Source organism: Coturnix japonica, chromosome 12 (assembly GCF_054131305.1).
Source record: "Coturnix japonica strain WE chromosome 12, WE-NBRP24, whole genome shotgun sequence".
In the NCBI taxonomy this organism is placed as follows: domain Eukaryota; kingdom Metazoa; phylum Chordata; class Aves; order Galliformes; family Phasianidae; genus Coturnix; species Coturnix japonica.
The window spans coordinates 4,944,910-4,967,717 of record NC_140674.1 but is presented as its reverse complement, the minus strand read 5'-3'; the positions used below and the strand labels follow the sequence as shown (position 1 = coordinate 4,967,717).

The window sequence follows — 22,808 nt, the reverse complement described above, 5'->3', positions numbered from 1 at the left end:
TCTGCTTGACCTTCAAATGATCTATCCTACACAGCAAATAGAAGAAGCAGGAGAACAGCTGCTGTTCTGTATAAGCCAATGCTATCTTTTCTGATTCTCCAACTGCTGAAAGAAGCTTTGCAGGGAAAAACTGTCAAAATAAATGTACACATCTAATTCACATACCAACCAAACTTACCACATCACTGGCACTGGAAAATTCATTGTTAACCAGGCTTTCAAGAGCCATCCACCGAACTGGTCTGTTCTCATTATCTCCCAGGCAATGGTAGTCCATAGGAAATAGGTCTCGAGATAGCGCATTGTCCGTGATCTTCACCTGAAGTGCATCATCAATGCTGATTTAAAAGAACAGAAGTATTTAAGCAAACTTGGCACTACCGTTCACAGAAAATACTTATGCCCTACCTTAATTTCACTGAGGAATACTGATCACGCTCTCAATACTGCAGAGAGTTAGTGTTCTTCTGCACTCAGACACATTTACTCTGTGGTTATCAAATGTTACTTAAGGAAGTGTTTATTCTATGCCAGTGGGTAAGCACCAGAAGTCTTAGATTAAATAAAAATCAAACATTTACAAATGCAGAAAAGTACAGCTAAAGCAAACAAACAACTCCCAGAATTATTACTGCTCCCTTGGAGACCCACAATAGAATTAAATTATTTTAGCTATGATACCTCTGTACCAACAATAAACTAAAGACCAAGGATAAACAAGATCTAGCAGTATCTTGTCAAAGCAACCACTATCATTTGTGGCCTAAAGTCTTGTCCCTAATCAAGTGATTATTTGCTCTAATAAAATATTTATTCCCACAAACGCTGCCTCAGCAAAAGATATGACTGTTGTCAGAAGCTGAACACCGACTAAGCAAGACAACTCTAATCTAAGACAACTTGTAATCAACAAGAGATGTCTTCATTAGCACAAAGGAGCCTTTAGCAGGTTTTTAACAGAGTAAAGTTGCCTACTACCTTTCTGCCCTCCAGGGATGTTTTCAAAAGAGTGTGAATTAAGCTTTAACAAAACTCAAAGCTCAGGGTGCTCAAACACCTGTCTTCAGAATACAGGCAAGACATTAATTCTGACATCTTGTGAAAAAAAAACCATGAATAATACCGCAGTTACTTTTTATATTTAAATCAGTGTTTGCTGTCCTTCTGTTTTAGTCTGATATTATTTCCATAAGAAAAAAATAAATATAAATGCTCATTTTGTGCGTTTGCTGCTTCAGTGTCCCAGGTTCCTTCTTATCTCATATTTATGCACTTTCAGGTCTGTTCGTTGGCTTCAAAATTTACAGACCAGGAAATTTCCACATGTAATCACTCCTAAGAAGTGCAGATGAAGTTCAGAGAAATTCCTAGAAGATCTGCCTATAAACAAGTACAAAGGATACCGTTCCAGTGACTGCTGAGCTCTGACTTGTGTAATCTGTACGTCCATTCCAATCGGGCCCAAGACACTTGAGAAGGAAAGTATTTCACCCCTTCACAAACCAGCCAAGAGCACTGCAATCTTGGCTCCCTTCCTGATATTAGCACAGACACACAGACCCAATACAGTTCATACCAACTCCTCCCAGCTTTCTCCCACATGGAGGTACTCTCAGGAATAAACCTTGGAAAGAAAGGAATGGCAGATGACCAAAGCCCTTCATGGAATCCTGGCCACTTGCAATCTCTTTTTCTACGTAAAAAAAGCTAAACCTAGTCCAAATACTCTTGCACTACACAACAGGTCAGTAGCTCAGTTCCTGCCTGCATTTGCCATGGAGAAGGAGTGCCAGATGTACTATGAGTTGAATTATATTGACATCACTCAGGATCACACATATGGCAACTAAAACAAAGCTGAACTTTGCCCTGTAAGGGCAGGGAGTAAAGTTGTCAGAATGCTCAACCTTGCCCAGGAAGGGCACAAGTAAATTCATTTGCTGCACTGAAATGAGAGGCTGTCACAAGGCAGCTTCCCTGGAGCACTGCTTGTGATCTTCGCCTTCGGTGGTATCACTTCTTTAATACATTCACCACAGAGAAAAAGCAACAAGAACAGATGAAAAGAACCTTCAAGAAACTATATCAAACTGAGCATCCTTACACACTGCAAGCGCCATAATGGATTTTGCTAAAAGGGCTCAGTGGCATCAATTCAAAAGCACAAGGGATGGCTATGGGGTAGGTCTTTCTGCTTCCCGGTGCAAAATCTGTCCATTAGCAAATTGCCAAAGAAGCTCCAATTTACCATCAAAATTTAAAGGAAAACGCTTAGGCTAGGTGAGCATCTGCAAAAAATAAGGGAAATCAAAATCCAATACAAATCTTCCAGAATAGGATGTTCTGCATTCTTAAAAACCAAGCATTCTGTTCTACTACATATATACCTAGATGAAAGTTACACTAAAGGAACCACTTGCACAAAACATAAGGGGGAAAAAAGGTGGTATTGGTTTTGAAGCAGAGATCAGGTTGGTTAAAGGAAATCCATCTTAGCCCCAGTTATTGACATAACACTGTTTGCACAATGACTCTGTCTTGTTTGGTACTTACACACAGTTTCTAGCAGCCAGGTCTTTGTGAATGACCTCCCGTCTGGCCAAATAACTCATTCCACAGGCAATTTGGATAGCCATATGTACAAGATCCTGCTGGGAAATTGCCTGCAAGAGTACAGAACAACAATCAATACAGAACAGGCTAATTTTTAATTTGTAGCCTAATGGCCCTTCCCTTCTCTTAACCTTTAGTAGCCCGTGATTTTCTAGCAGCTGATAATACACTACCATCTTCTGAAAAGTTATGGAGATTCCTTATTCTAACTTCTTAGCCTTTTTTTCCTAGTTGACATGGCAGGGGCAGGTATTTGCATCTGCAGTTTTCTCACTGCTATGTAGCTTTTCCTTGGATTGGCAATGAATGCAGGCAAAAAATGGTCACTTGTACCTGCACACCACACTCTCATTTCGTTTTGTTTGGAAACCAGTGTCACAGTTACATAAAACTCTTGCCTTACATCTATATCCTGGTTTCTCTTTTCCATTTCTACAGTATTTCTGAAGCTTCAGTATGTAGGTAGATACAAGAGTATCAAGACTGGGGAATAAAATAAAGCCAAATACTAAGCTAAATTAAGAAGCTGTTAACAATAATACACTGGCTTCTAAATAAGAACAATGCATTATTTCAGAGAACTCAAAAGTTTGGTTTTGGTACTTCCATAGATGTTCATCTTTGAATAAGTACAACACCAAACATTCCAGACTTCGGTACAGTAGGAAGCACGGCGATACCACTGAGAGGCAACTCCTATTTGACGTAACACAGATTACAAATGCCATTTCTGAATTCTTGGAAAGGGATATTTGTGTGCTGAATAGAGTTTTATAACCCAGATTAAGTAGTAAAGCAGATAAATCAATGTTGGAAGATCATATTTATCATAGTTTATTGGCTTTGTAAATTAACAGAGGGAGGTAACCCTGAGAGTTTCAAATTTGGCACGTGATGGGCAAACGTTCACCTCAGCAAACCAGAATTCATTTAGAATTTAATTCAAAGACAAGAGACAAACCAAGGTAAAGCTGAAGAGAAGGAAAGATGAAGCAATCCCAGCAAGAAGAATGGTTCTAAAATACAGACAAATCCATGGCTGAACATGTCAGATTTCCTTCCAGCTTCTCCAATTTGCTAAAATCATTTTTGCTGTAAGGGCATATTTAAAACTTAATGCTCATCTAATTATTTTATTCCTTTTCACTTCTTGTGAAACACGTGAAGTTCTATGGAAAACACGGTAAAGTGTTACAAAACCTGAAGAGAACCAACAGCAGGAAAACAAACCAATTCTCAGAAACCACTTCCATCATCAAGGTAAATAAATACATTTGTTTTACTGTAAAGCAAATATACAGCAGTACGTCATATATTTAACAGAACTGCTTTATGCTTATTATGAAACAACAAACTACCATGCACTAAGAGATCGTCTATTCTGCAAAAAAACATTTAATATGACTTTTTCCTGTACACAACTTTTCCCTGTGTACTGTAACTTGAATCCACTACCATGTATCATTTCCTCTACTTTTTTAGATGTGCCGATATATACCAGCTCCTACCCTGACTGAGAGTTTAACTCAGCTGAACGGCCTCTCAACAGAGATAATAAAGGCAGCCAAGAATGTTTTCCTTGTATGAATCAAAATTACTGCTTCCTAATGACCTGCTTGTCAGTTCTCTCATTGTCACAGGACAGGATGAATAGTGCAGCTACTACTTTTAAGGTATACATACAGATGACAAACCAGGGCTTCTGAGTAAAAGCTGAATAGGCAGGAAGTGACAGATTTCAGAGCTTACCTGAGGATTGTTGGCCTCTACCAGCTTGCACTGTCGCAAGAATAGTTTAAGGTTCCCCCAGTTCATATACGGCAGCAGCACCATTGGTTTCTCTCCTTCTTCTATACAAACATGAGTGATAGGCAGCAGATTCCTGTAAGGCAGGGACAGAAATCTCTTGTTTCACAGAGTTGTAATTTGACAAAAAATCTTCTCGATACCTAAACACACTAACTGAAAGTAATTCAATATCAGGTAAAAGCTTTGTGTTACAGATTGCAGCACACAAAGACTCCAAGTAGCTGAGGAGACACTAAGGAGGATTTAAAAGGAAAAAAAAAAAAAAGAAGGCCTTATTGTGGGGGCAGTGGCAGGAGGTTTAGGGGCGTACTATTAATGCAGAAATAATTTAAAAGTTCTACCAGGGCTATTTCCTCTCCTCCTTCCAGACTGCATAACCTCCCCCTGCATTGTTTATAAACACCTTCCTGTAGTGTCAACATAAAAAACCCCACAGAAACTTGAAACAAACGTTATATGGTTTAAAATTTCCATGAAACATTTTTAAGAAACTGCATTTTCTAGTGAAAGCATAGTAGGAAGTTTTCAGTGAGTTCTGTTGTTGCTTGGAACTTGGAAAATCCACATTTCCATAAGTCTGATTGTCAGGCATTACATCCATGAACTCTATATAGCCATTTAGCTTCATCTTCAGTAAGAGATAACTTTTCTTCTGCATGATGTTTACCAAGGTGGGACATTTGAGGATGTCTACTTGTAAAAGGATAACAGTCAATTTTGAATGATGGGAGAGGGGTTATTTCACCTTATTTTCATCTTAAAATGTTTCCTTGAGAGGCTGCTACTCCTTTTAATACAATTCTGTCTTTTAAGCAAGGTCTTAACTGTAATAATTCTTAGAAAAGCAGCTTCTAAATCCAGTGTAGCATTAACAGTTCTCTTTTAACTACTTTCACTTCCTTCACAAACTACTATTAGCCACGAGACCTGATGGTGAATGTGGGTTTCTTCTGTCCTGCATCCTTGCCAGCAACAAAATTCTTCAAGGCCAAATTCAGCCTCCTGAGCCGTGTAGAAAATCACAAATAATACAAGCCAGACTAATAAATCAGCAAAATCAACCCACATATATACTTACTCTCCTCATTATCATTGAAATATCACATTGAACAACCAGCCTGTGCAAAAAGAGCAGTGTGAGCCACCACATTTCTGCAGTAACTGAAAATGAAAGGAATACCTAACTACATGTCACTGCTCAGCCTGGCACACCAAAACCAAGACAGCTTTAAAAACAGGTATTGTCGGCTCACACAGATGCAGTGCAGTTTCTGGACACAGCTTGGCTTACCTGTGATGAAGCCCTCTGAGTTTGCAACTTTCAGTCAGCATCATTGTCACCTGCACCTCTGAGGCCTGATCTAATGAAAAATAAAATATAAGAACATACAGATGTAGCTTTGGAAACAAACCAATCTATTATCTGAAATCTGGTCCAGATTTATAAGTCAGCTAAGGTCATTTGTGCACAAACACATTCTGTTTACTTACATCTTTTTTTTAAATGGAGTTTAAAAACCCACATAAGCAAGCCAAGTTCTAGGGCATATTTCTGCTTAAACAAATGGGGTGAAGCTGAAAAGGAAAAAAACACTCCAGGTGCTGACAGAATGTACTCTTGCTGCTTCCTGACAGCTTTTGGGCACGCATCAAATGCCTGTATTGGCAGCATAGGCGAAATCCTGCACCCAGGGCCTACACTGCTGAAAGGGGGGAACACACCAGGCACTTCACAAAAGCACGAGACACCGATTTGCTACTGAATCACAACATGGGCTTCTGCAGTTTACTTCCATCCACACTGATGGAGACCATTTATTCCTAGAGTCATTCACTCAGTGCTCTCTCTACTTGAAACACTTGACTCTTGGTAACCTTAGAAATGTTTGCAGTTCTCTTCTCAGCCTTCCAAAAGAACAACAACAACAAAAAATCACTGCTGTCAGTTGGAACCCAAGCATCTCTGATAACTCCAACAACCAGAACACCAACTAGACAGCAGCACTGGCTGCATCCCCCCTCCCCACAAACATTCTGCGGTCTACTTTTCTGCTGGCAAGGAGCAACTGGGAAGCCTAAAGCAATGCAAATCAGGACTCTCACAAACCCACCCCCCCCATATCTGGGTGCACTCTTCTGTCCCTCCTTCACGTTAGAACTAGCATCTGTGTGCCCAGGCAGCAAGATGGAACAGGAGAGAGCCCAGTGAAAGCCAACCAGCTCTCTGCCACGTTAGGATGAATTTACATATCTCAGATGAGTCAAACCAACATTTTACAGTCCTGAGAAAGAGAGCAGAGAGGAAGAGAGCAAAGAAAGAACTCATCTACCCTTTATGGTCTTACCTTCTTCCTCACAACCAGCTCTAACACCTCGCTGGACCCTTTCCTAATTGAACTGTAACCCTGCAATGAACAATGCGACTCTTGTCTGAATGAGGATGAATGGTGCATGCAGGCAGCATAGATGAGCATGAGGTAGAAAAAGAAAGCACAAGGTCTAAAGGGAGTGTGGCCTCCTTGTCAAGAGGATGGCAACCTACTAGATGGGCTCTTACTGCAATAAAAAACAACTTTCCAGATCTGCTGGAAGCACAGGCAGCTTTGGGCACAACACAGCCCTCCTAATGAACCTAGGAAGGGCTCATCAAGAGAAATCATGTAACATGTAAGCTGCAAAATAGCAACTGGATTGGGATACTTTGCCTAAGCCAGGGAAAGAAAGGGTATCTTGAGGCAAGACTACGACAGAGCCTTTTCACTGTCTTAGCTCAGGAGAAAATAAAAAGAAGGCATGCCTTCCTAGAAGCATTCCTTCAGTATCTCTGGTCTGAAACACATCAACAGTATGACAAAGAGAAGGCCCTACCTACTGCACAGCAACAGGACTCAACTGAAATTGGTGTTTTATGTGTGACAAATTTAATATGAAGGAGACAGACTTCCAAGGTTTTTGTAAACAACTGAGAAAAAAGCAAGATGCACATTACAATGAGGTTATACAGACGTGAATGGCTGAACCATCCAGGTGTTATAAAGGGCAAGAAGAACTAAAAAAATAAAGGCATAAAAGCACATTACAAGAATCTGGAAGAACTGGCAGCAGGCTACTTGTATAAAGCTTCCATTTTAAATGCATGAACCACTCACTTAAAAAGAACATAGCCTCTTCATCCGAGTGTATAATGAAGGGTTGAAAGAGATTAATAGGTGTGAGTTTAAGTTGATGAACATGCTCATATGTTCTATGGCTCGGTGCTTGCTTAACTGGTTTACTTTTAATTGCAAGATCTACCATGTAATAATTTCAAGAGCTAAATCGGAGATTACTTAAACCTGGCTTGGAAAAATCTACAGAACAAGTTAATCTGGTTCAGACAACACACCTATTCACCTCTTCACGCTAATGCTGCTACAGGTAATGCTGTCCTATTGATGCCTTTCCCTTTCCATCACCAGGGTGCTTTGCAGCAGGTCACTGCTAGGCTTCATTGGTGTTTTTCAGCTCAGAGAAACTATGTTAGGGCTGCAGAGCACCCAAAAGATGACTGACTCCAGCTCAAGTACATATGGAAATCTAAATCTTATCTTGTGGAACAGTCCCAGAATCAGCATTGTGTTTTCTTATCAATACTATTTCCTTGTTTTCTGTATGGAAAAAAGCTTCCACAACACCAACCAAACCAACACACAAAGAACAAACAATAGCAGTCAAACACGAATCCTTCACTAACTTAGATCCATGCCAATATAGAAGAACCACAGTTTTATTATTGTGGCTTCATTAGATATAATTCAAAACAGAACATAAATCATCACTTTCAACAGTTCTCTCAGTGGTTTCAGTCAAAAGGGGTCAAAAATTGAAAAAAAAAAATCAAAGTAATGCTATTCCAACAGTCCCTATAGCAATGAAAATCAGTTTTATGGCCATTTTCTTGGGTTACACAACACAAAGCACATTTAAACTCTTATTAGATTACACCACTTCTGAACATCCAGCAGACAGTTCTACATAGATTACAAAGGTGAACGTGCTAATAGAACATTTAGCTGTAGAGGTACTGATTGTCTGGGGAGTTTGACCACCCCACACTGAAAAGCCACACAAGCAATTCAGACAATCAGAGCATTTCTGTCTCTGATATGGGAAACACGCAGTGCCAGGGCAGCATCTATGACAGCCCTGACCTAGTGTCATGGTTTTGTAATGTTGCTATTACACTGCAATTCCAGCTAGGTGAGGTGCAAATTTACTAAGGAAAATTCCACAGATCTCCTTTTCCTGCCTAGGCCAAACTCTACTGAAAGCATCCCTCAAATATATATGCATTACATGTAAGCAGGCATATTTTAGTATTTTACTGTTTGTTTTGTGTTTTGCCACACAAAACAAGACCTGTGGAATGATCTCATCAAATGCACAAGAACGCCCTCAGGCTTTTGCAGCTTGTTTTCTTCCTGCATGGGATCTGCAAGGTGACTTGTCCTGAACACAGCCACACATAGAACCAAACAGGAGGAGAGCTGGGAAAAAGAAAGGGAAACTTCCCACAGGTCCAGAAACCTCCTAAATTAGAGCAGTAATTCAAAGTGGCAGCAAGCAGCCACAGTCTCCCATGTACTAAATTCACCATCAGCAAACAGCACTGGGTTTAAGCTGAATACTCCTGGATAAAACAAGGCTTGCTGCACTTCAAAGCCTTAAAAACGCTAAACTACCCTTTGAGATATTACTGCTACTTGGGATTAGAAATACCTCAGTACTCAGCAGTTCATGCAGCTGCAACCTGCTTAGTCGAGTCGCTGCTGCTCAACCCTGACAAATCATCATCTATTCTCCTCCAAGCTGTTACACACCAATAGCTGAGTAATTGAAGAGCAAAACTGTGAGACGACATGAAATAAAGCACAGATTTAAGAGCCAGGAGCGATTCAGAACTTGAGTTAAGACCAAGAGGGCTCAATTTTTGGAAGGTGCTTAACAGCAAGACTGCAAACTTCAAGACAGATGTAGGAAGATGCTTTTACCTTCCCTGTTACATGGCAATGACTCTGACAGTCTACCTTGGGGCAGAGAACAAGAACAGACTTGGATTTCTGGAAGCTTTGATATGGCTGCAAGTTTATCTCATTATATTATGTTATTTGTAGATAGCCAGGCACAATGGGGCTCTTAGCACTACTGCTGCTATCTATGAGGCTAATCTCTGGCAAGTGTTACTTGGATCTGCTGAGGCCCTTCCCGGTTCAAGGCCAGAGAGCAACCATTACCCATTTAGAGAAGTTCATCTACCGTGTTTTAAATCCTCATTTACCAGCTCTCTTAAGTCATGTGAACCACCGTGAAACTCACAAAACACCTGACGTGTTCAAGAGGAGCTCAGAGATGACACAAAATTGCACTAACTTGCTCATTAGGAGACCAGGCACTCTATCAATTGCTGAGCATCATACCCTACATTCACTGGGTGGTAGTACATCAGGAAAGAGTCGCTCCACACCTCAAATTACCTACCAGAGATGAAAAAGCAGCAATTACTTGAATACTGCAGTGGTTATCTGATTAGCTGGATGACTTACAAGAACAACATTATAGGTCAAATCTTCCAGAATCACAAATTAGCAAACGCCGCATTATGACTTCAGGCTTTAAATTGCAGCTTGGTCATTAAAACAGATCACTTTAAAGAGCAAGAAAATAAAGCAGAATCTTAAAGGCAACACAGCCAAAGGTTTCAAAATTCAAGCAAGTTATTCCAGAGCCCTTCTACAGCCTGCTGTGGGCAGTTTCTGTCAGCACTGCTATAAGTAGTATCCACACAAATCACTGCAGCCAGGAAATCCAGGCTTCTGATGAACACGTCTCTTGACAACAATATCAAAACAGATGTTTTAAGCCACATATAAGAGCAGAGAAGCATGATTTGGGGATGATGTTTTTTTTCCTATCAACAAGAGGGGAACCTGGAGCTGCAGCAGCAAACAGCAACAAATTGACAGCTCTTTGCTCAGTGATCTATTCCAAATAAATGTGAAAGTAAAAATGAGCATGAAATAGATCAGGAGAAGGAAGAGAACTGATTGAATGTTTCAGTGCCTGCTGAGGGCAGCAGGTAACAAAACTGAAATACAAGCAGTGGTTTTAACTCAATGTAAAGGAAGGCAGATGCTGGAATGTGAGCTTTTTTCCCCCCTGTAGAAGCATAAAATAGCAGATATTTACATTATGAAATCAAAGTAGAACTTCAGGCATCCCCTACTACTACTAAGCTTCTCTTTTTTAAGTGTAGATCTTCGTAGATAAGGTTTCTCAGCATACTTCTTAATGAACTGGGCCTAAATGACACTGTGCATTTTTATATAATCTTACAGGCATTTGCTATTTTTCTTTAAATTCAAACATCCTTCCTTTATGAAAAAAACTGATAAGAAAACCCAGAATACAAGCAGAATTTTCCTTAACTTTTTTGTTATAATATTTTCTTCTAAAGACATAGGATCCTGCACTCTGAATTGGGGTGGTTAAATACCTGTTACTTTAAGAAGATGTTTGTGTATGTGTTTAACATGTTTAAGGCACGACCTTACAAATTTTAACAGTGAACTGTTTATAAATGTAAAGAAAATGCAGTTTAAAAATGGCACCTTGGGAAACCACTGTGTGTGCTCAAGGTTGTGGTACATAGTATGCATAATGGAAATGGAAATAAGAAATCCTTCAATTATTAATGCAAAGCTTATTAAACATACATCTCATCCAACTCTACCTTTTGTTGTCCCACTTTGCACAGTCTATGTTCTCAGAAACTTTCTTAAATTTCCTAAAGGTAATGAAGAAGCCCCAAAGATCCCCAGCTTGTACTCAGGTCACAGACAGGCCAAAACAGACATCAAGTGAATAAGAGCAGAAAAAGATCTGTAAGCTATGGACAGTTCAGTCAGATGACTTCAACATATAGCTTAACATCCACTGGGTTTCCTTGTGCCTACAACACAGCACAGGCTTGCATTGACGTTCTGTTCTAACTCATGCTAGAGAAGCTCTGCATAGTACAAATGCTCTGAAGCCAGCTGTGGTCCTGAGACGTAGCAGGTGAATTCACTAAGCTCCTCCAAAGCTTCCACCGTGACCTATGCTGAGTTTGTGGGGTGTTCTTTGAGAAGCCACTCCATGCTGGATTGACAAGAAATAAAAATAAAAGCCAACTAACAGTGTAATGCTGTCATTAGCCAATGCTGCTGAGAAATGAGTCCTTTAGCAACCTATGATGACATGAACTAAATTAAAGCTTTGTTAAAGTTAGTGAAAAGAGGAGTCCTAAGAGTTAATCTTCATGGACGCCATGTCTTTGTTTCCAGGGCTTTTCATGGGTGGATTGTTTTCAAAAATTCCACTCTTGTACAGAAGAAAAATGTTAAGTGGTTAGAACATGAAATGGAAGTAGGCAGGTTATCTTAAACAGCAAGATTGGTTGTTTTTATTAAAAATGTACCTTGGCCAGAATATGAGTCAGGGTTCTGTATAGCTCAAATTCACCTCATGTATTCCTGGAATAATACAATTCCGTTTGTTCTCCAAAGATTTTTCTCCTTTGCAGGAAAAGCACCATTAAACAATGTATTCCTTAAGTCAAAATACGTAACAGCGTTCCTTCTTTTCTGAGGAACAAAGCTCTAAAGATTCCCAAAAAAGTCTATTTCATATCACTGTAAAGGCACAAGAGATCTGACAATTACAGGCAAGAAACGTAATTCCAGCACTGATAAACAGCCCACCCAAGACACTTCCTAAAGTTTAGAGTGGTTGGAAAACATCCATCAGAAAAGAAACTGAAGCATTACTACTACATAAAACAATTCTATTGCAGGGCAAGAAACAGAGTGAGAAGTCAGTAGTTAGGTCTCTCACGTTCCTCACAAAGAACCCATTCAAGTCATGTTGATCCATGGATTCTGACACCCCAAAAATAGTACAGACATATATCCTTGTTCCTACTGATAATGACGTACATCCTTTATCTTCATGAAAGTCAATTATAGAAAGAAAAAAAGAAAGGGAAGCAAATTACTCCAAAATAAGTCTGAATGTGAAAAAAGCTGAAGCTTTCATAATGACGACTAGGAAATTAACACACAGTGAAACTCCAAACTGTAACTAGAAAACTGCATGACCTACATGAAGGATTTAGAGAAGGCATATTAAAAAAAGACATTTTTCCCTGGGTGTGCAGCCTTCATACTCCCAAAGTTATTAAAGCTTCCAGAAAGTCGCTTCTAATTTTGCCAACCGATACCTCTCTCTTTTTTTTGCTGTTGTTCCTCTTAAGCTTTTTTCTTTTTTGGCACAGAGCATTCTGCATAAGGAAAGATTCATGTACCCAGACACGCTCTCAAATGATAGATGATATACCATCAGGGAAAAAAAAAAGGACATAAATTACTGTATTTCATGAACATACAGGTAGAAGGTTTGTCACTATCTTGGGCATGTTACAACTTTGCTTTGGAACATCCTACAGTTAGATGAAAGAAAAAACATTTTCTAAGGGATCTTGAGTGAACTGCTAGCACTTGTGGATTAACTTTACCTTCACACTGTATCCTTATAACAGCTATAACAAAAAAAAAGTGTTTCCAAATTGCAGTCCTACCACCTTACAAGCCATGTACGCAATAAGAAATCACTGAATTAGTCCAAAAGCACTTTGGTGGCTTCATTAATTGCTTGGACAGAAGTCCCAAGATGATGAGGAGTTCAGTCTCAGTGACAAATTCTGTGACGTCTCTCAAAAGGAACTAGAAGCAACAGTCCTGACAGCAATTTAATGATTTCCTTAGTACGACAGAGGTCTTTTAAAAGCCAACACGTGAGCTGCCCACGGCTCAAAGAGGCCTTCCAGGCACCAGTGTACTGTTTGCAAGACATTCTTGGACATATTTGGAGGATAATCACTTACTCACTATAGCTTTCTTGCTTTGCATTGTAAGTTGCTATGTTTAATATGGCTTCTATTGGTAACACCCAGTCACAAAGCCACTTGTGTGGCAGTACACCAGTATACTGGGGCTCACAGGATATATCCAGTGACACAGTTGACAGCTACACCAACTAAGGATGCCTCTAGCCAAAGCTTAAATACAGTAAAGGTTTTCCTGTAAATTAGACAGTCTAATTGTTTCTAATGCTCCTGTACAGGCATTAGATGTATCAGTAAGGCAATTTTTAAGCCTTTTCTTGCTGACAGCATCAAATAATTCAGTATATAAATGAGAAGAGAAAGTTCTATTCATCTTAGAAGTTGTTTCTCATGGAGAATATTGTAAGAATATTGCAGACAGCAGTCTAGCCCCGTTAATAAAATCTTTTCTACTTTATTACTAAAACCTTGTTCTTAGAGAAAATAAATGAGAGAAATTCTAGTTTGGAAACAAACATACTGATTCTATTTGACCTATCCAGGTACTATCCTTCCAAAGGGTTTCTTCTATTAGCAATTCCAGATTTAAAGCTGCAGCAACTACTCTAACAACAGGCTAGTCAATGCAATGCCTTAAGCTCTGATCCTGATAAGAAAGTGATCTTTTCTCTCAGGAAGGCTATTGGATCATTTACATTTTCTTCCCCATATAACACCTGTTGAAAAAGTTACAATTCCCATTTTTCAGAAAGTCTGAACCCCTTCACTAATTTTTATTTTTTTTGCAACTGAGAGTATCATTGGACTCCACCAACATCAGAGCACATTGTGGGGGGGAAAATTAAGATACAGTGTATGTTTTTCTGGGATAACTTAGCTAGAAAGACTTTTTTCCCTTATTTTCCATTACCTTCAGGCTCCTTTTTTTGCCTCCAGAAATACTTAGTCTAGTGCAGTAGATCTTACACTCATTTTCTCTTCTGCAGTTCGACCCTACTCTGTGTTTGTGTCAAAATAGGAGAGTGTGTGTGGCCACAGGACAAAGAAGATCAAGGAAAATTCAGGTTAAGAGCATTTTCACGCTCTCTTTTTTTCCAAGCAGATCAAATTCCTAACTTAGTACATGACCCAGCTGCACATGCAGCCATCATAGCCAAGGCAAAGAGGAAACTGCTTAATATTGGCTCTACAAATACACTCCTGTAAGGAGAAGAGGGGATGTTTATTAGTTATTCTCCTAGCAACGTTCTGCTGCCCAAGCCCGTATTATTTCACAGACAATTATGAACAGAATCTATTATCTATGCAGACAATTAGTTTATACTTATTAAAGCTAAGAAATTCTCTAGTAACAACAATTATACAAATGTCATTGCTCTGTAAAGACTATCGTGCAGTATGGAGCTGCAGCTAGCAAACCTTTCACCACAAAGCAAAACATCAGGAGAAAGAAGGACATGGACTGTATCAACGACAGACTGTATCTAAGCTACTTCAAGGGGAAAATGTTTCTTTAAGAGCAGACTGGAAAGCTCATGCTCAGAAAAGCAGTGCTGGGAAGCAGCTCAACAAAGACATGTTTATGCAGATGTTGTCTTATTTCTATGCTATCAAGTAAGCATACAGATGTCAAAGTGCCTGAGATCACAACAATTTTAGATGTTACAGGATTACTCCAGTGTCTGTTGATTCTCCATCAGTGCAGAGAACCAAACAACACAGCAAAGGGGATCACAAGTTAAAGTAACTGGTGAACAAAGCAACAACTTTAAGAGCTTTGTGTAACACAAGAGGAACACCAGGCTCACATAACACAGGATAAAACTTTTGCCAGCTACATGAAATAAAATGAAACCCCAAACTGTCTGGTAGGGAAAAACAGAAGAGCTGAAAATAGGAAAACTTCCCCAAATACTGGAAAGAAGCAGATTTTTCTTTAACTGAGGATGCTTGATTTTTAAGTAGTGCTCTTCAGTATGTTTCACAAGGCTTTTGCTTAATTGCTTTTAAAGACAAATTTGATATACTCAGCAAGCAACACAGGCCAAACAACTGGACAAAATGGAGTTCTTCAGGTAAACATACCTTTAACAGTTTTCACAAAAACTTGTTTTTCTTTACTGGGATCTTTTTCCTCTATTAGAATTCCGTGGAAAATGCGCCCAAATGTGCCTACAAAGAGAACATAAGATCAGTAAGCACGATATGCTTAAAACACATTGACAAAGCTAACAGAATTAAATACCCATTAAAACCCCACTACCTTAAAATGTATCTGCCACAGCAGAAAGTTACGAGTAATGGGAGGTAAAGCTTAAGCCTTGAATGCCCCTGTGAATCAACAAGAGTACTGAAACACATAACCACCTCTCCATCTACAGGAACTGGATTCAGAGCGATACATAGCAAAGACTGAAAGCTTACATTGTACAGTTTGTGAATACAGTTATCACATTATCAAAATGTGATACTCTTTCTTCAAAGATTATTTTGGTTTTCACTTTTTTTCTGGCTTTTTTTTTCCCAACCCCAGTCTTCAAAATTTTTCCACTCACATATTTTAGCAAAATTATTCCAAGAAAAAGAACTAAATTGAACAGTTGTACATATCCCAGCATAAAGTTCATCTCTTATCTGATTCCTCGGTACTTATCAGGATGAGTGCAATACTTTTTATCACCTACCACGAGGTTGCATGTAAACTTTGTGAGATATCTATGATCCCATTTTGCAGTCATCAGATGGATCTGAACATTACAGCCATGTGCAAGAAAGTATAAACAAGAACAGCCTTCAACACCTTTATCAATGACCTGGATAATGGGACTGAACGCACTCTCAGCAAGTTTGCTGATGACACCAAGCTGAGTGGTGCAGATGATACAACCGAAGGATGGGATGCCATCCAAAGGGATCTGGATGGGCTTGAAAATTTGGCCCACAGGAACATAATGAAGTTGAACAAGGCCGAGCACAAGGTGCTGCAATTCATTTGGAGCAACCCCAGATACAGGAGAAAGGCAACATAGCACCCATTTTTAAGAAGGGTAGAAAGGATGACTCAGGGAACTAAAGAACCATTAGTCTCACCTCAGTGTCAGAGATGGTTATGAAACAGACCCTCCTGGAAGCTATGCTAAGACATATGGAAGAGAAAGAGATGATACAGAACAACCAACATAGCTTCACCAGGGATAGGTCTTACCTGGCCAACCTTGTCACTTTTTATGATTGCATAACTGTATCTGTGGACACATGAAGATCCACTGACATCATCTATCTGGACTTCTATAACACCTTTGACACAGTCCCCATAACATCCTTCTCTCTGAACTGGAAAGATATGGATTGATGGGGAGAGTGTTTGATGTACAAGAGACTGGTTACAAGATCATACCCTGAGAGTGGTGGACAATGGCTCAGTGTTTGGATGGAGATCAGGGGCAAGTGCTGTCCCTCAGAAGTCAACACTGGGAGTGGTGCTCTTTAACATCTTCATCAATGACATCAACGGTGGGATCAAGAGCATCCTCAGCAGTATGCGAATGATGTCAAGCAGTGTGATGTGGTCAGTGCACCTGAGGGATGGGACACCATTCAGAGAGACCCAAACAGGCTGAGCAGTGGGCCCAGGTGAACCTCATTAGTTTCAGTAAATCCGAGCACAAGATCTGCATCTGCATTGTGGCAATTTCTGCTACCAGCACAAGGTGGGAGATGTAAGAATGGAACACGGCCCTTCTGAAAAGTGCATGGGGTTAAAGGGAAAAAAAAAAAGGAGGGGGGGGGGGGGGGTTGAGTAGGTTTAATATGGGCATAAGGAAAACTTTTATTTTTTTATAAGGGTGATGAGGCACTGGAACAAGTTGCCAAAAGAGGTAGTGGATGTCCCATCCTTGTAGATATTCAAGGGCAAGCTGAATGGGCCTCTGAGCAGCCTGATATAGCTGAAGGTGTCGCTGTTCATTGGAGATGATCTGAGCTAGATGACCTCTAGAGGAAGGATGCAGACCATAGGAACAGATCCAGAGGAAGGCCATGAGGATGATCAGAAAGCTGAATGCACCACTCCTATGAAGAAAGGTTGAGACAATTGGGTGCATTCAGCTTGGAGAAGGCACAGGGAAGATCTCATTGCAGCCACATCTCTGAATACATTCAAGGCCAAGTTGGTGGGGACAACACTGGGCAACATAACGTGGTGGGCAGCACCACTGCCCATTGCATGGGTTTGGAACTGGGTGGGCTATAGTGGTCCTTCCAACCAAAACCATTCTACAATTCTATGATCCAAAACACATCTTCCACATGTAAGAAGATTTTTGCACAACCACTGGACTGAAGAACAAAGCTATCAGCTTCAAGATTAAACCCATACATTAAATCAGAATGTTTGGCTACCTCTCGTTGTAATGTAAAGCACTTAACAGTTCTGCCTCTAAAGGATAACCACCTTAAATCTCTAGCTTTGGAAATTTGGTTTCTTATTCTGGCTATGGGGATGCAGACTTAAAGTTACAGTACTAACCATTAGTGACAAGAGCCTAGATATTCAAGTCTATGTTCTAAATTCAATATCAAGTAAAAACAATTACTGTTTTAAATGAACACTTCTGAAAATTAAGCAATAAAAGAAACTGTAAACTATTTTTTTCATAGCAAAACTGTTAATTTTGCATCTGTAGATATTTCCATATTAGCTATTAAATGGAGACTGGCTGGATTTAGATGACAGAGGCACTTCCCCCCCCTCTTAAGTGAAGTTCTCCTGCAATAACTTTGCAGTTGAATTACTTAACCACTTACAGCCTCAGCTGATTACCTCACTCCTTAGCCATCTCACCCTTTCATTTATTTTTCTTTTTAAACGACCAGGTTATTAACACAGACAATTATTTACTTTGCATAATTAGTCGCTCCCATGTTCTAATGTATTTTAGAAGCTGCTTCCCCACACCTCCCCCGCACCCTAAATGCAAACATCATCCATCATTCTTTACTTCCACAAAAGTTATAAAGATCAGCAACATCACCCATGATTAATTTCAGAAAAATCTTGCAAAAAGAATACTACATACATATATATATAACACAATATTGTAACCAATAAGCATCCGAAGCGCTGTAAATACCTTCTTGAAGCACATCTTTTAGAGTTATCCTCTCCCTGGAGATGGCTATATCCTTCACTTTAGCTTTTGCTTCCATTAGAGTGACACTTTTAAGATCATTCTTCTCTATCCGTAACGTAGGATAACCTGAGGAGCCAGCAGAGCCAAACAAACCAATATAAATACCCTTATAATAAGACCACAAGCATATTGCTTCACCTCAGCACCACCTACAGGTACAAAGACATGCAAGCAGTGTGTACTAAGGAAGATTATGTATAGTATATTAAACAACAACAAAAAAAATGCACAAGAGAAGCCAAACGTAGTAATCACACAGATATATATAACATTCTACAACTGAGACTCAGTATTAACACCAAGTAAATGAAGCTCCTTCTCGCATACTGAAGCGGATTAACATAACACTGCACTTCCCTCTCAACAGGGAAATAAAGACTCAGGTTAGAAACTGCTGCAGACTTGCTGGAATCAGGAAAACGCCTTACCCGGTACTGCATCAGGAGCACAACCAGAATCATCAGTGCCCTCTTCTGGGCATGAGACACATCTAGCTAGATACACCAACATACCCAAAAAGGCCTGAGTGTTTTTGTAGCAAGACCTTGAATTACTAGAGAAAGTTTGAAAGTCACTTATACGATAAATATTAAGGGTCACTGAAAACAAGGTTAATACAATTGTGATAGGCCTAATAGCATTCTTCCTCTTTGTTTTCTGCATCTAAACTTTTTTCTTCTTATGCTCAGTTACACTGTTCCCCATGATAGTGGTGGTATGCAACCCTCATTCCCAAAAAAGGCATTCTGAAACAATACAGACTGAACACAGCAAGTCAAATGAGTGCCACTGAGGTACAGCTGCGTCCATGCTCATCTTGGTAAACAGCTCAATTGCCACTAAGGACATGGACATCTTCATGGCAAGTCTTTGGCAAGAGGCTCTTTAACAAATATCCAGGGATCACTCTAACTAGATGACACTGCTTAGAGAGCCAAGCTAAAAAGTCTGACAGCACATCAACACCACACTGTGCTTTGGGATAAGAAGTGGTACACAAAAAGGCTGGTGGGTGAAAAGAGGGACAGGTGGGACAGTAACCAGGAAAACCAGCTTAAAAATTATTTGCATGCTATGGTCTCTTTCAAACCATGTGGAAAATAAGTTTTTAATAGATGTATTTGTCTTAATGCCTCTACCATATAAAGTTTCCAGGCAGCTGTTTCCAAAACAGATGAACTCAGATGACAAAAATCCCTTTTGTTTAGGGAGATATTAATTAAATTTAGAAGAAAGCCAAGACTTTCCCAAAGCTGCAGGAGTTCCAGTCTTGGTAAACACCTGCTCCCACACCTGGGGAGAAAAGTGGGACAGACACTGAGGCTGAACGGTAGTTACAGTACTCATGCAGTGCTCCACTGTTGACTGGAATGGTTACCATCAGTGCTGAGTGCAGCCAGGAGAAAATAGAAGAGACTTTTGGGTCTTACTGCTTGCTTAAAAAAAAAATAGTCAAGTCATTAATCATTATTTAGCTAGCTCTAAAGGACAAATATTGCACTGTATAAAGGATAGACACTGATATTTCTACTTATTAGATTGCTGAAAAAGTCTCTTCGGGTTATTAATACAAAAAAACTTTTGTGTTATAGAATAAAGAATCATTGACAGCAGATGACAAAAGGAGACGTTTGAAAAGCTTGGCAATTCCTACTCTATTCAGAAAAACAACTAATTGAGATTAACAAAGAGAATGTTCATTCCCCTGCCAGACTCCCCCTATTATTCCCTCACTTTTTAACATACACTCTTACCTTACTTCAGATCTTTTAGAGGAGGCTTTAGCAGTATTTTGAGTCAATTCTGTCCGGACTAAGTCCTGCTTTCTTTCAGTGTCCAGTCATGTAGATCTATACCCCACCTTAAGCACCAAAACTAGTGGTGCTCATTTCACTAGGCTACACACCAATTCAGAGATCCCAGCTAACCAAATAACAAACCACTACAGAAGAAATCAGTGTTTGGCTGGCTCCGCTCCCTGATCTGGTTAACAGTCTAGCTGCCTAAGTGCCAGCACAAGGGAAAAGGCTCACAGTCAGTCCAGCCTTCAATGAGACTGATTTGCCAGGGAATCATGTTATTGTCTTCAAACCCTGAATGTAGGAAAGGTCCCTTTAATAGAGTTACGCTGTATAGATATCCTGCCACTAAAGCTGATGAACAGTAATTGCAGGAGTAAATACTCTCTGTAGATAACAAATACCTTCAGGAATTACAGAATTAACACAGAATGTAGCTAGTAACCGTTCCCAGACTGATCTATTAGAAAGCATATAAAGCACTGTCACTTCACCCTTTCACCCTTGTAACACTATCACACTCCTAAGATGACTCCAGCATCCCAGACCATATGTAGATCTCAATCTTGAATATGAATGACAAGGATGGATAAAACCATACATCACATAACTCTGAAGAGAAAGTGACAGAGCCAGGAGATTATTCCTGCTTTTCTGTCTTCCTTAATTCAGAAGAAGCGAGACCCATATACTCCAGCTGTGTCCAAGGCAAAGGTCTGTAATTAGATTAACACTTACTGGTTACTGGTGTTGCATTGTTGGGTGTATCAGCTCTCAAGTACTGTGTCGTCTGTGTGGAAGGCTGGGATAAACCTTGCGAGCTACTGCTGTCGCTAATGCTGTTTTAAAAACAAAATTGGACACGAACATGATTGTGTGTTACTGCACTCAATTCAAAATTCATCTATTAAAGTTAAATAATGAAGGTTTTCCAGACTGAACTTGAGTAACTAAAAAACCTCAGCACTTCTGTCCTTGGACAGTGAATGGCTTTTTCCTTATATTTGTGCCGACAGTCTATTTTCTGGTTTGCTTTCCCCACCTTTGAAAAATCAGAGATACAAAACTGACAAAACATTTATTGCAAAAGACATCCTCCCATGCCAGAAACAGCAAAACCATTATATTACAATATATATTGTGTCTTTAATTCTTGGTGCCAACATCTCACCCCACACCAACTATACACCAATTTATCCACCTCTCTTTTGCAGATCAATACATTAAGCTGCCTTGCTATTTTTCACTGATCGTCCTTCCACCTTAACTTCCTCTAGAGTCTTTCAAAGACTGGTGCTAGCAAAAAAAAAAACGAATGATAGTTAAGTTGCTATTTGAAGTTTGTCTTCAAAGCTCCCCACAGTGATTCAATCTCCAGCAAGTCCCCCAGGAAGCAGTGTTCTGACACAGCCATCACAGTCAGCAACCATACAGCTTTGTTTTCTCTTATGGCTTTACCTTACCTGAAAACTCCTTTTGTAACCTGATCACCTACCAGCCAGACACATTTCTCTGGCTGGCTTCTTGCTGCTGGCAAGACTGAAAAAGAACTGTTTTGTGCCTGTGGCAAGTTTGAGAAACAACTTTTTTGGTTGACTTTATTGTATTTTTAGGTTCAGCTTGTCTGGATTTATTATCCTCGTCTTCTCACTCGCATGCAATCTCAGCTTTTTAAGGACTAATTCTTGCTTTTAACTACGCCCATTATCCTACTGTTAAGCCATGCCAACTTTCTTTGGCACTTTAAGTGCCTTTGATAGACGGTATGTAAGCATTTGCTCTGAACTTTCAATACAATGTTCTCAAATAGTCCACATGCAACCCATAAACTCAGCTGCCCATTTTTAACTTTTATTTAACAATCTCGTTTTTATTTGCTCTGCCTTTTGAAATTAAGGGCAACAGCAGCAGGTTTTTTTCTTTTACCCCTGTTCCTCGTGGGTGGTTGTTAACCCTCACAACGTTATAATTTTTGATTCAGATCCCCTCTGCAGAAACATTCTGAGCTTCTTATTCAAAACCAAATCAGAAGTTGTTTCTTCTCCCATGCATTCCTGGACTCGTTGCTCCATCAGGCAGTCACTGATCATATATATTACTAGTGTGTAACACTGAGGTTAAATTAAAACACTGAAGCAGTTTCTCAGCCAAGGACTGAAATATCGCTTTGCAGGGAATTTGCTGGCTCTTACACTGCAAAAATCAAGTCTAATATAGTGGAAGAAAAGGCAATTTGATCACGTTGCTAGACTGAGGCACAGATTCTCAAAACCTCTTAGAAGAATATATTTACATATACTAAATTTAATGCTTTTCTTTTATGGAGCAAACGAAGCTGTGCATCTTTCAACATTCTCTGTTACTTAAAAATCTTCAGTAGACAATTTAGGAACAAATGAATTGAGGAAAACTGACTGGTCACTTGGTTAGATGACCTCACACTGAGTACAACTCTTCAGGTACTACTGCTACTTA

At 39.7% G+C, this 22,808-nt stretch overlaps 1 protein-coding gene across 6 annotated transcripts in view; it reads right to left on the bottom strand.

Annotated features, from left to right (window-relative positions):
• RYK (receptor like tyrosine kinase) overlaps window positions 1-22,808 on the bottom strand; it is a 48,526-nt gene that overhangs the window by 5,012 nt on the left and 20,706 nt on the right. For 3 of the 6 annotated variants that reach the window (XM_015871178.3, XM_015871176.3, XM_085512720.1), the window contains 7 exons: window positions 21,072-21,172; window positions 18,475-18,609; window positions 15,428-15,514; window positions 5,714-5,783; window positions 4,363-4,495; window positions 2,554-2,663; window positions 179-338 (listed from right to left, as the gene is read on the bottom strand). In XM_015871178.3, the coding sequence (XP_015726664.1) occupies window positions 179-338; window positions 2,554-2,663; window positions 4,363-4,495; window positions 5,714-5,783; window positions 15,428-15,514; window positions 18,475-18,609; window positions 21,072-21,172 (796 nt within the window). Of the gene's footprint in view, window positions 1-178; window positions 339-2,553; window positions 2,664-4,362; window positions 4,496-5,713; window positions 5,784-15,427; window positions 15,515-18,474; window positions 18,610-18,962; window positions 19,088-21,071; window positions 21,173-22,808 lie in introns of those variants that run through there. The other 3 variants (XM_085512721.1, XM_015871177.3, XR_014933156.1) reach the window with 3 other exon arrangements.